A 14697-nucleotide genomic window follows, 5' to 3' on the forward strand; every position below is an offset into this window, starting at 1 on the left:
GAGAACGCGGCTGCGAGTGCTTTGTCTCAATTATTAATTCAAATAGCAAATTAAAGTGAACAAAACTAAGGACTTCACTGTGTAAACTATTCAATAACATCAGACAGTGTTAGTGTGTGTATAAATACGAGTCCCGGGACATGCACCAGGTGGTGAAATAATTGGGTGAGTCGCCATCATTATCAAGCCATTTTTCAATATTTAAAAACTGAGCATATCGAACACAGGGGTTCCGAATATGAATTTGTCCCATTCGGTGTCGAGCCCTTGGTACGTGGGTTCCTAGCGCTATAAGACTTTTCAAAGAAATAACGAAAAGGTTAGTCGACATCACAGAAGATCGAAGAGCTGGCAGCTACCTTGTACAAAGAATTAGTCTAGCTATTCAAAGAGGGAACGCTGCCAGTATCTTCGGAACGTTTCCTAAAGGGACCCCTTTTAATAATATATTTTAGTCATCATATTTTTTTTTTTTAAGCATTTTATTTTAGGTTCTTAGTTGTACAATTAGGTTATGTAAATACTAGTTATATAATAATATCTATCTATATATGTATATCAATGTGCGAGGATATCTATCTATATAGATAATAGTTTTTATTTGTATCTTAGCTTTCTGTAGTTAGTTTTGGATTCTATCTCTAAGAGAAACTCCAAATATAGCTCTTTCTCTCTGGTGGACCAGTCAGGAATACAAATTCAAAGAAAACGTTTTTAAGCATTTTTATTTATTTATTTATTTAAACTTTAATGCACAAATATATAAATGTACATATGGCGAACTTAACACCTATGGGCGTTCACTACCAGTCAACCATAAGGCAAACTGAGAAGTTAGTAAGCGGCGCATTATTGTTTATAAACATTTACGTAGTAACTTTAAAAAAAAATTTATCAGTTTTTTAGTACCCATAACATAAGTTCTACCAAGCTTGGGTGGATTTTGTGTATTGTACAGGGTTATTTATTTAATTACACATAATATCTTAACTAACCCATTTTGCTTTGTGTCTTTTAATCCAAAAAGAAAAAATATTTCGAAATCGAAATATTTTTTCTTTTGGGATGTTTCCGTTACTAAATATTTACTTAGATATTTATATAATACTAGCTGTCCCGACAAAAGTTGTTTTGCCTTAAAATAAAAAAAAATTTAGGGGTGTACCCCTAACATTTAGGGGGATGAAAAATAGATGTTGGCCGATTCTCAGACCTACTCAATACGCTCACAAAAATTCATGAGAATCGGACAAGCCGTTTCGGAGGAGTATGGGAACGAATACTATGACACGACAATTTTATATATAATTTATATTTACATTATATTTAATATCGTTATTAGAATATTTAAAGTATATAATTAAATTCACTTACCAACGCAATTCCTTGGACCATTACCAAAAGGCAAATATACATCTTTAATATTCTTTTCGTTGTCTGGATGAAACCTCTGTGGCCGAAACTCTTCAGGATTATCCCAGTACTTAGGATCTCTGTGTAAAGCTTGAATTGGTATCATAACGTTATCATAATGTCTTTTTCTAGAACAAATCCTAATTCTTCAAAAACATCATTCTTAGAACACTGGAGACGTAGCCAAGAGGTGGAAATAACCGCATTGCTTCTTTAAACGCCATTTCCAAGTACATCATTTCTTTTAGTGCATCATAACATAGTTTGTTATCATAGATAATCTGTCTATCTATCTATATCAATGTGCGAGAATATCTATCTATATAGATAATAGCTTTTATTTGTATCTTAGTGCACACATATAGACTTAATTATAACATCACATAACAAGTATAATATAACAATTCAATAAGTGTAAACCTGCAAGTGTGTGCTACAGCAATACAAAACTGGTACATAGCTCATAAGAATCACTCAAGGAGCAAAAAACTGATTTTCAGCTATGTCCTCGAGGGTGAATAATAAACGTATCTATAAACTGAATATATAAAAGTATATATTTATTAAAACAATCAAATATTTAAATAGTAATAGGTGCATATTATTAATATCCAATTGTATATTTGTAGAAACTATACAGAGAAAGTATTTACCTTACAAATTTACAAATACTAAAAAAACATTACGCTCATCGCAAATAAATGGGATAAGGAAGAAGCAGATGATGATAACAAATACAAAAGAAACTTTCACAAATAGAAATAAGTTAACGGTGATTAAAATAAATATTCTTCACGAGCAGCGCCGCGGTAATCAGCTAGTATTAATTAATCAGTTTCGATTTGCGGAATCATTATGTAGTCAATATATCTTATAGATAAGTATTATAAAAAATCTTTCAGAAATAGAAATAAACGTTAAGACGACGCGTCGCAAATATTGACCTCAGAAACCTGAATTTTTCTCAGCAATTAAAAATCCTTCGGGGCTGATATTTAGATATTTCATTTTTCAGATCTTTGACATCATATTGACAGTTCTCATTACATGATTGATTAACTTTTGTAAAAGAGAAAAAAATCTCAAAGATTGGTCTTATAAAATATATTTTTAAGTTGTATAAGAAAATGGGATTTATTTAAGACTCGAATTTTCACATTACATTATACTAAATACATACTTAAATAGATTAATTCAGCTGTATATATACATATAACAACCTATAGTTTTTATTTTAAATAACATAAACTGTTTTTCCGCAAAAATCTCTTGCTCACAAGTTGTTTTGTATGAGAGTTAGCCGGAAGAATAACATTGTACACGAGCGGCGCCGCGGTAATCAGCTACGATGCAGATTAATCAGTTTCGATTTGCGGAATCCTAAATCACACACATTATGTAGTCAATACAGCTGATAGATAAGTACATAATATATGTTATATAAGACCGATAGAATTTATTGTACGCAGTTATATTTTGACAAGACGATAGAAAACACATTTGCAATGATAACTCTGTTTGTGATATTCATAACTATTGTAGCTTTATACTATTATAATACTAGAACATTCAAATATTGGGAAAAGAGAGGCGTCAAACATGACAAGCCAATTGTCTTCTTTGGGAACAACATTGAAGGATTCTTCATACGCAAAAGCAAAGTGCAACTCACAACGGAGTTGTACAACAAATATCCCAACGAGAAGGTAGTTGGTTTCTATAGAGGAACAAGGCCGGAGCTGATAATCAGAGACCCGGAACTAGTGAAACGTGTGCTCGTTACTGACTTTGGTAACTTTTTTTACCGTGGATTTGTGCCGAACAGGTATGTAATAGAACCGGTTCTGCGCAATTTGTTTTCAGCTGAAGGTGACTTGTGGAAGATGCTGAGAATCCGGATGAGCCCAACGTTCACGAGTGGTAAATTAAAAGCCATGTTCCCTTTGATCGTGGAGCGTGCTTTGAAACTGCAGTCGCGGATCGAAGAAGTTATTTCCACTGGGAAAAGTACGGATTCAAGAGAGTTGATGGCGAGGTATGCTACTGACTTCATTGGAGCCTGTGGTTTTGGATTAGACTCTGACAGTCTGAATGAAGAAAATTCTGATTTCCGAAAACTTGGACGTAAAATATTTGCGCCTGGTATAGTCGATGCTATTGTCGCCGTTTTAAAGGATATGTTCCCAGAATTATGTAAGGATCTGAAATTCTTTTATAGAATTGAAGCGGATGCACAAACTCTAGCACTGGACATTCAAAAGGCTAGAAATTATGAACCAATCGGAAGAAATGATTTTGTTGATATGATGCTTGCTATCAAAAAGCAAGGAGCCATAGAAATTGAGTCCATTGAAAAAACAAAACCAGACGGGACCTCAGAATTAGTATCAATACAGTTTGACGATGACATATTCATGGCACAGTTAATAGTTTTCTTCGCAGCTGGATTTGAAACGTCATCATCTTCTTCCAGTATGACGTTACATTATTTGTCTTATCATCCAGAAGAACAAGTGAAAGTTCACGAAGATATTGACAGAGTTTTAAATAAATATGATAACAAACTATGTTATGATGCACTAAAAGAAATGACATACTTGGAAATGGCGTTTAAAGAAGCAATGCGGTTATTTCCACCTCTTGGCTACGTCTCCAGACAGTGTTCTAAGAATTATGTTTTTGAAGAATTGGGTTTGATTTTAGAAAAAGACATTAACGTTATGATTCCAATTGAGGGTTTACAGAATGATCCTAAATACTGGGACAATCCTGAAGAGTTTCGGCCACAGAGGTTTCATCCAGACAACGAGAAGTACATTAAAGATGTATATTTGCCTTTCGGTATTGGTCCAAGGAATTGTGTCGGTATGTGAAAGAAATTATATTTGTTGCTTGATTATGTTGAAGAAGTCACTTATACTATCGCATAAAATTTATACAAAGATGAACTATTTATCTATAATAATATAGTTAAATATTTAGTTTATATAAAAAATGTTCACGATGTGCAAACATAATGTAAGCATAATTCTAAAATTTATAGTACCTATGACTTTTATATTACTTTTTATTTTATTCGACATTAGCAGTGCAGTTTTAGATAAATTACTCTTTTTTATATTACAATATATGCCATATATATGTAATAATCTATAATGCTGATATGCCTCTAGCATTGCCATTCCTAAGAACCATTACATCATGTTTCCATACTTTGAGTATACAATGGCCATTACTATTACTGTATTTCAAATTCAAATTCAAAATATCTTTATTCGTGTAAAGTCTATTACAGACTCTTGTGATATATCAAATCTATCGACAGTTCGGAATGATTTTGAGATGAGAAGAACTGATAAGAAATTCAGCTCGTATTCAATAGTATAATAGTAATAATATCCAACAACCTTTTTTATCCGATGATAATGGATTGGTACACCCGTCTACGCTAACAGTATACGCTATCGGAGCATCAGTGGAGGATGATAGGATGACTATAAGATCAGGTCCATTAGCATATCTTGAAAAAATCACCAGAAATCACGATGGTTTCCAGGGAGAGGGACCACGTGGATATCAACTTGGCTTACATTGCTAGCGATGGAGTAAAAAGTTCATATTTATAACAACCCGTTTCCTCCCGTTCAACTTCTTTCGTTTCAACGGCAACTAAATATATTTTCCCCAGAACGTTGCGATGACTTTTGCGTATTCTGTCACACCTCTTAAAATGTAAATGTAAATTGGAGTCCAGTCTCCGGAATTAGCCTTTCATTTGGACCGTTGTGCGTGTAGAGCCAGACTACTAAAGTAGCCAGCCAATCTCTTCCCAAACGCGCAGTCTCCTGATATCTTCACAGACTTCACGGAGTGACCTCACCGTTCCGATGATTTATTTTCGTTGTGTGGCCACTGCAAGCACTCCAGGATTACTTGAACCACCATTTCTTCAGCTTCAAAGCAGCCACGACAAAGGGGACTGTCTGTAGCATATATTGTGTAGAAGTGTTTGTTTAAGGGACAATGGCCCGTTATTATGGCCCATCATTATTGTAAGGTTATGTCTATCTAGATTCAGTAGGCGTTTTGTTAGTCGATGGTTTGTTTTTGGAATTGCCACTTTTGATTGTTTGCAATCAGTGGCTAGATTCCATCTTTGGTTTTGTGTCTCGGTGGATCTCTGGCGAATCCAGGTGCGAAATTGTGATAAGGGTATTGGTAAAAACGGGAGGGAGCCTGCAACTACCATTCAGATGTTAGGCACAAAGGACAGGTCAATAGATGTGCCATAGTCTGGCATGGCGTTACTAACAACGTATTAATAAATGTTTCTTCCTTTAAAATTACAACAATAACCTACATTTACTCGTTGATAACCTACGTCATCTAGCGTTTTAACCTTAACACCGCTTTCCGATGTTCGTAGGTTCGATTCCGTGCACTGTGTAAACATTTGTGTTCATGAGTATGTTTGTTTGCATCCGTCTGGTTTTTTTCTATATCTATTATGAATGTATTTATATCTATTGTTTATCAGTGTACAGAATATCAGCGCTGCAGATTTATCTGTAGCTTTATGCTGAGTTGGTTACCTATTCACCTTTGCGGCACATAAAGCTGCCTCCATTTCTTTTATTTGTACACTAGCTGTACCCGCGACTTCGTCCGCGTGGAATTTAACAAAAAGTACATTAGGAGAATGTTTCTAAAATAAAAGTTAGGCTACTTTTATTTTAGAATAATTCTCCTAATTAACTTCGTTACTCCTTATTACATCAGCTACCTGTCAATAAAAGTTTCGTGAAAATCGGTCCAGCCATTTCAGAGATAGGCCGGAACAAACAGACAGACAGACAGACAGACAAAAATTGTAAAAAATGTTATTTTGTTGTATGTACCGTATTTATATTCATATGCATGTAGTAAAAAACGTTTATTTCAATATTACAAACAGACACTCCAATTTTATTTATATATACGTATAGATCATTGTTTTCTGTACCTCAATTATGTGTTGGTAATTGGTAAATACAGAATCTATCTACTCATATAAGATCTACATGTTTTACATTTGCAGGAAGTCGTCTTGGTCTCATACAAGCTATGGCCGGCCTGACTGCAGTCCTGTCCAAGTTCAGAGTGGAACCAGCCCCAGACTCTGTATATCACCCTGTGATAAACCCAAGGTCTGAAATAGCCCAGGGTATAGTCGGAGGTTTACCACTTATGTTCTATGAAAGAAACTGAAATAATAAGTATCTATAAGCTTGAAATATGCAGTTTTATTATCCTACTGACAAACTTTCTCGACTAACATACTCACAATCTATCGCGTTTATTATAGTAAGAAAGATAGGACCAAGATCCTTGGCACTGAGACATGGCATCTTACCTCATAGGAATGACAACGCATTAGTGGTAGCAAGGACATGAAATAGAAAAATAAATAGAAACAGAAACAGAGACAGAAACAGAAATACAAATAATATTTCTTCAAATAAACTTAGTACAATAACGTTTGAATAGTCACATTTTTTGATTCAATCACTCATTAGGAATGCAGACTCATCACAAGAAGAACGAGCAAGAAACTTGCGTGTTACTTAACAGTATGTTCATATATAAAGACGACGACGACGGTAAGGGGTGACCCCTTACCGTCAACTTGTTTGTCATTTGAATTTGGTATATATATATTATTTTATATATAAAATTCTCGTGTCACAGTTTTCGTTCCCATACTCCTCCGAAACGGCTTGACCGATTCTCATGAAATTTTGTGAGCGTATTGAGTAGGTCTGAGAATCGGCCAACATCTATTTTTCATCCCCCTAAATGTTAGGGGTAGTCCACCCATAATTTTTTTTTTATTTTAAGGCAAAACAACGTTTGCCGGGACAGCTAGTACATATATAAAAATGAATTGCTGTTCGTTAGTCTCGCCAAAATTCGAGAACGACTGAACCAATTTGGCTAATTTTAGTCTTCAAATATTCGTGGAAGTAGAACGTATCGTGTATATTTATGCATATATACGTACATATAATAATAAAATTAATTTTATAAAAAAAAAAAGATACAATATTTTGATAACGTAGTGCGTCGCCTACAATTCTGCCTCCTTAGTGCTAACTAGTTAGCACTACTAACACTAGCTGGTGATAGTAAGGCGACGCGAGTGACTGGTCGACGCAGCAGTCCCGCCCGGGTGCGTACGTCTACGACGCGTACGCGGCCGTCCTCACCTGTATGACTTGAGCTGACCACTCCATGACGCCAGCATCCACGATCCAGTTTAGGGTCCACTACTACTACGTAATCACCTACCTGCAATGATCTCGACTCCTCCATCCATTTTTGTCGAGGTAGTAACGTAGGCAGATATTCCTTTATCCAACGACTCCAGAACATATCCGTAATACGTTGCGCTATACGCCAACGCTTTCGTAAACAAAGGTCAGAATCATTGAAAAGTCCATAAGTGGGACCGCTGGATGGCGTACCAATTAAAAAATGATTTGGGGTTAAAGCCTCTGGATAGTCGGGATCCAGAGAGACGTGTGTTATAGGTCGACTGTTAACCAAAGCCTCAACCTCTGTTAAGATAGTGGCTAGTGTGTCAGGATGAGGGGCTCTCTCTTTGAGAGTTACTTTAAGCGCTGTCTTAACAGTACGTATCATTCGCTCCCAAGCGCCTCCCATTTCTGGAGCGCCTGGGGGAATGAAACGCCATTCAACACCTCGTATTGTGCCATCATCACATAACAATTTAGTATTTAATTCTGCAATACTACGTTTAAGTTCAGAGTCGGCGCCCCTTAAATTAGTTCCGTTATCTGAGTAGATAACTAGAGGTAAACCCCGCCGGGCTCCCATACGACGTAAAGCCATTATTGCTGAATCACTGGACAGATCTTCAGTCAATTCCATGTGAATTGCACGTACTGTCAAGCATGTGAAGAGCATGCAATATCTCTTCTGCCTCCTGCGACCGACAGTGACTTCTATAGGTCCAAAAAAATCAACGCCAGTGTAACTAAACGGCCTCCTATTATGTTGTAGTCTCGCCGCTGGCAAATCAGCCATCCGCTGAGGCTGCGGTGCGGCGCGACGTGACCGACAGGTGAGGCACTGGGTAGACACAGTACGAACTGTTGGTCTCAATTTAAGTATCCAGTACTGTTGTCGTAACTGGTTTACAACGAGTTCATTAGAACCATGCATAGCTTCTTTATGGTGGTGGTAGACCAGGAGCCGAGTAATTCTATGTCCGCCATCAAGTATTGCAGGTCTCAACGTAGACAGTTCTACTCCTGCCACTCTATCGATGCGACCACCGACACGCAGTACTCCTGTCTCATCGAGATAAGGACTAAGTTTTAATAATCGACTATTACGCATTATAGGTTTATTCTGTTGTAAACAAGATATTTCAACAGAGAAACTGTCCTGCTGACATTTTTTAATTAATAAAATTTCAGCTCTTTTCATTAAAGAAACATCAAACTGAATGTTTTTACGCCGACATTTGTTAATAAATAATAACACGCGGGCGGTGGCTCGCAATAATGTGATCCAATTCGAGATATTATCTTCGCTAGGCAAAGATAATTCTGAACTGTACATAACCACATTAATTGATCGTTCTTCACAAGTCACATCTTGCGATGTCTTGGAGAACTTACGATCTTTAGGCCACTCACTCTCAGGTCGCCGTAGAAAGGCAGGACCCTGGAACCACGGGTCTGAGTATGACAGTGGTGATGCATCATCTCGTGTAGCTACATCGGCTACGTTAGCATCAGACGACACATGACGCCACTCACAGTTTTTCGTCAGCTCATCTATCTCACCGAGTCGATGAGCGACAAAAGGTTTATAATTACGCGGATCGCTACGGATCCATTGTAAAACAGTACTAGAATCTGTCCAAAAGTAACGCTTTGCTGGTTTAAAATCCTTATGATCGGTCTCAATAATATTTGCAAGGCGGGCGGCTATTACCGCTCCCTGTAATTCAAGCCTCGGTATTGAAATAGGACGGAGTGGACTCACTCTGCTTTTACTACCAACGAAACTAACTTGAACACAACAATCCGACCGAATCAATCGCCAATAAGATACGGCAGCGTATGCCTTTGTTGAAGCATCACAAAAAGTGTGGAGTTGTATGTCTACAAAATTATTATTAATACATGTAATATTCGGTAATTCATTATAGCAAAAAGTCCACTCATTACCATTAATATAACACCTAGGTATACGTAAAGAATCTAAGTTCTTTAGTTCACATAACCAACTAGTAAACTGAACAAACTCTGTTGGTTGGATGTGGCATTTCCAGTCGACACCACTACGATGTACACTTTGAAATAATATTTTACCTTTAATTATACAAGGAGCAAGAAAACCATGAATATCATAAACAGACATTAATATACTAAGCATTTGAGATTTCGTAGGTGGCTCCGTGCCATTTATTATGTTTTGCGGAATACGGTTGAATGATATTTTAAAGGCAAATGCATCGTCATTAGGATACCACATCAAACCGAGAGTGCGCTCAGTTGTATTATTAGCTCCGTGTTTAAAATCAACAGCAGACTGAGTGAGCGCTCGATGCGGTATTGTGTTCAAAACCGGTTTGCTATTACTCGACCAGCGGCCTATCTCGAATCCGCCGTAACTATGTATTTCCGTAATTTCACGAACTAATTTAATTGCTTTTTCTTCGCTGTCACACGAGTACAAACAGTCATCCATGTAATGATTGTTAATAATAACATCTACCGCTTCCGGATACAAATCCTCATATTTAAGCGCATTTTTATTTTTTATATGTTGCGCAATGAATGGAGAACAAGTTGCACCAAAAACTAAACTTTGCATGACACATATTTTTAACGGGGACTTGTCGTCTTCCCGCCATAAAAACCTAAATAAGTGTTGATCTTCAGCTCTAATACGTATACGTAAAAACATGTCCTTTATATCGCCTACTATAACATATTTATGTTCGCGGAATCGCAACATAATACCTAGTAATGAGTTATACAAATCGGGTCCAGTAAGTAAGAAGTCATTTAAACACAAGCCGTTGACCTTACCGGCACCGTCAAACACTAACCTCAGCTTACTGGGTTTGTTCGGATTTAGCACGCCAAAATGACAGAGATACCATATACGATTACCTACAAGTTCATTTTCCTTTAAAACTCGAGCATAACCATTATCAAACAACTTGTGCATCTCTGTTTTATACCTATCAGCGTACGCGCTGTCCGACTTAAATTTTCTCAATAACCCGTTCAAGCGTGATAGTGCATAGTTGTAACTATCAGGTATACATAAAACATCCTTAATGAATGGCAGTCCGACCTCCCACCTGTTACCTATGTTTCGCGCGGTCTGATCTAATATATTAACCGCTCTTAAATCGGCCGTATTCTCACGGCGTAAGGTTGATATTCCTATGCAGTCCAGTTCAAATGAATTTTTAACTAAGTTGTTTAATATAGTAATTTCACTTACCTCGTCGTTGTGTGTAACGTGGAAGCTGTGCCCCTGTGTGAGTGATGAGTTCGTGCGACCATAACTACCATGTATCGACCAGCCTAAGCGACAACGCGTTGCATAGGGTTCATATTTATTACCGTGTAATATTTCTAACGGCGCTAAAAGAAAATAATTATCTTCACCTATTAACAGACGAGGCACCACGTTCTCAGTACATACAAATTGTTTTACAGATGATAAATAATCACAGTGAATATTATTTATTACAGACAAATTTTGCATAGGTAATTTTAGTTTAGATACATTACGTAAAGTTATATTATAGTTACACTTATTATAGTTACAATTATCATAGCCAGAAATATTTAAACAGACTTTAGGAGCATCAGACTGGTATACTTCTAAACCAAAAGCATCAATTAATTTAATAGAACTAGAACTTAAACTTTTAAGACCAAGTTCATTTACTAAGCCGGAATCGATCATCGATATCGAAGCACCGTCATCTAATAAGGCATAAGTACTCACTGTACCGTTGGGTCCACTTAACTTCACTTTAACTACTTTGAGTATCACATCACATGACGTCACTGTGGGGGAGCGACCGCGCCCCGGTAGCCCGGGCGCAGTCCCGTCGGTAGCGGAGTTCACATAGGCTACAGTCGCGTCGGTACTCGATGATTCATGTTGTGATGATGTCGCCATAGTGGTCACGGGCTGTGTGTCTGTATGGATGGGCTTTCTGTAATGCAACAATGTGTGATGCGCCAGCCCACAGTCGTCTATGTTACATACAGGTGCAGCGCATGACATACGATCGTGTCGCGCCAATAAACAACAATAACATAGCTTGTTATTTTTAACAAAATTCCATCGATCCTTACGCATAGCTCTTCGAAATAATCGACAATCTGGCAATAAGTGTTGTGATTTGTTGCAAAATCTACATAATTTAGATTCATTAATAGTTGTAGTTGTAAATACTTGTTTATTATAGTTGTAGCGGTAGCGATCATCAGTTCGCTTGTTATTTATTGTAGGCATGTCGGGTTTCTTTTGTTCTCGCGGCTGTGATAGACCGAGAGCCGACGTCATTTCAGCCTCACGTTTTAAAAAAGATGCATATAACATTAGTTTTGGTGTATCATCTGTCAAGCGATCAAATGCATAATCAGTGAATTTACTAATTAATATACTTGGTAATTTCGATGATATTGCTGACGCGAGCTCTGGGCTGCGCAAATAATCATGCAGATTCATTGCGTTGAGTGTAGCAATGCAATTATTAATTTTTATTGAAAAATTAACTATATCTTGTTGATAATGAGTAGGTAAAGATGGTAACTTTTTTATCTGTGTAGTTACATGGTGAATAATAATATCGGAACGGCCAAACCTCAGTTCCAGCGCAGATATGATGTCGCCGGGTGACGTGTTTCCGATTAACAGATCGGTGACTGCCTCCTTAGCATCACCTCTTAGTGCACGGCGTAACCTCCACAGGTTCTCCGAATCACTAAACTGACACACGCGAGTGGACTCCATGTATGCACTTTTAAAATGTAACCACTCCATGCAATCGCCAAAATAAGTGGGTAATTCCCTCGGTGTGGCGAGACGGGTTAGTAAGCGCTCATCCTGGTGTGATGATGAGTTCACCATCATATCCTTCAGGGTGTGTGCTAGCTGCAGAATACTATCTTCTCCATTGACTGGTGCAGAGCGGCTATGTTGTGGACAATCGGTTGCCGGCACTGCTTGCATCATCGGTGCCGTGTTCAACTCCTGATCAGCGTTACACGGCGGTTGTACATTACTCTGTTCTAGCCAGTCTTCAACATGGGAATTAATATGTGGGTCATATACTGAAGCGTGCTTAGAAGAGTGAATGGACCTTCTGCTGCCATCCGTGATGATGGCCAGGTTAGCTTCCAGCTCCTTATCAATCAAATCCAGTTGAATTTTTGCCTTTGCACGGGCAGCCTCCAGTTCCAACTGTTTTCGTTTGATCTCTGACGCCTTTGATGACGTAACTGACAGATCCCGTAGAGGACGTTGCGATGACATATTTTGCTGCATGAAGAGCTCCTTTTCTCCACGTAGCGATATATTACTCCGTACCGTGCTACGCGGCGGAATTACAGCGGCGGTGTCTTTAGCGAGCACATGCTCCGAAGCACATTCTAACCTATCGGTCAGTCTATGGCGTTCTTTGTACGAAATTATTTTATCGCGCGGCGGTGTATTGAACATTATTCTGGTTCAGATTTGGCGAGAAGGATCAGCTTTGTAAAGGATGGAACTAAAACACCGACTTATTTTCGCAAACTGAGAGCACGCACTTATTTTATGTGTGACACCGAGCGTCACCGCGATCGTCTGAATCCGACTACAATATTGTGTAGAAAACGGGTAGATTTATATGAATTATATTGTGCGCACCCTCATATATATTTATTAAAAAATGACGAACGTATCGTGTATATTTATGCATATATACGTACATATAATAATAAAATTAATTTTATAAAAAAAAAAAGATACAATATTTTGATAACGTAGTGCGTCGCCTACACCAGGGAAGGTTTAAACTGTGGTAAAATATGAAGAAATTACTTGTAAAGTAGCAAAAACAACAATTTTATTTTCCTATAAAAACTGCTGATACCTGTCATGCCCAATTTACACTCAGCCCAAGTGGGCAGGGAATTGAGCAGCGCGAGAGTGTAAACACGAGTGGAAACACTTCCCATGCCATTGGCGCTGCCACTCGCGCTGCCCGGCGCTCCCTCGATTGTCGGTTTTTCGTGCGCGAGTCAAAGGACTGGTAGCGCGAGTGGCAGCGTGTTTTTACATTCAGCCCTCTCGCTCAGTTGTCGCCCGGCAATATTTCCGGCAGCGCGAGTGGCAGGGGAAGCGGCTGAATGTAAACGTAGCATCAAACAGGGTGCGTTCAGAAATTTATTGCGTAACTAAACTTCAAAAAACCTTTGACATATTTCATTTTGAGACGAAACGGAGTTAGCGGAGTCAACTAGTATACATATATATTTTATGGTTGATAATGGAATAGTGCTTCTGCCTGCGCGGGTTACACTGGCGGTTTACACTGGCGGGGCACCAGTGGAGGATGATAAGATGAACATAAGATCAGGTCACTTAGCCCATCGTGACAACAATCAAACAAATTCACCAAGAATTTATCACGATGGTTTCCAGGGGGATCCGCGTGGAAGTCAACCTGACATGGTACATTGCTAACAATGGAGTCAACAGTCCAGTCATTATTAACAATCCGCTTCCCCCTGGTTTCCAGAGGTTACCGCGTGGAGGTCAACCTGACACGATACGTTGCTAGCACTGGAGTCCACATTATATATAGTTCCCGCCACAATATCATCATTACATAGTATAAAACAAAGTCGCTGTCGCTGTCTGTCCGTCTATGTATGCTTGAATCTTTAAAACTACGCAACGGATTTTGAAGCGGTTTTTTTAATAGATAGAGTGATTCAAGAGGAAGGTTTATATGTATAATACATGTACACCCGGGCGATGCCGGGGCGAGTAGCTAGTATAGGTACTAGTAATGGAGTCAACAGTCCACATTGCTAACAATCTCCTTTTCTCCCGCTGGAGAAGATTAACTATAGTCAATCATCATCCTGGTGGTTAATCCTGATGTGAGGGTCAGGGCGTCCCCAAATAAATGGGACTAAGGTCAGGCATGAGAAAAAAAAGTACATAACACTAATTATAGTAACGCCT

The 14697-nt window shown here is 38.2% G+C and overlaps 2 protein-coding genes across 2 annotated transcripts; one reads left to right on the forward strand and one right to left on the reverse strand.

Moving 5' to 3' along the window:
* The first annotated feature begins 2918 nt into the window (after window positions 1-2918).
* Window positions 2919-6663, forward strand: LOC131855430 (cytochrome P450 6B6-like). Its single transcript, XM_059206705.1, has 2 exons — window positions 2919-4278; window positions 6491-6663. Exons 1-2 carry the CDS (start codon window positions 2919-2921, stop codon window positions 6658-6660), a joined length of 1530 nt encoding a protein of 509 aa, XP_059062688.1. The 3' UTR covers window positions 6661-6663.
* Window positions 6664-7545: 882 nt separating this feature from the next.
* On the reverse strand, window positions 7546-13182 carry LOC131855440 (uncharacterized). Its single transcript, XM_059206714.1, has one exon. The coding sequence runs from the start codon at window positions 13180-13182 to the stop codon at window positions 7546-7548; it is 5637 nt and encodes a 1878-aa protein (XP_059062697.1).
* Between the last annotated feature and the right edge of the window lie 1515 nt (window positions 13183-14697).

Source organism: Achroia grisella, unplaced genomic scaffold, assembly GCF_030625045.1.
Source record: "Achroia grisella isolate CSIRO2021 unplaced genomic scaffold, CSIRO_AGI_Agris_v1 utg1419, whole genome shotgun sequence".
Lineage (NCBI taxonomy): Eukaryota > Metazoa > Arthropoda > Insecta > Lepidoptera > Pyralidae > Achroia > Achroia grisella.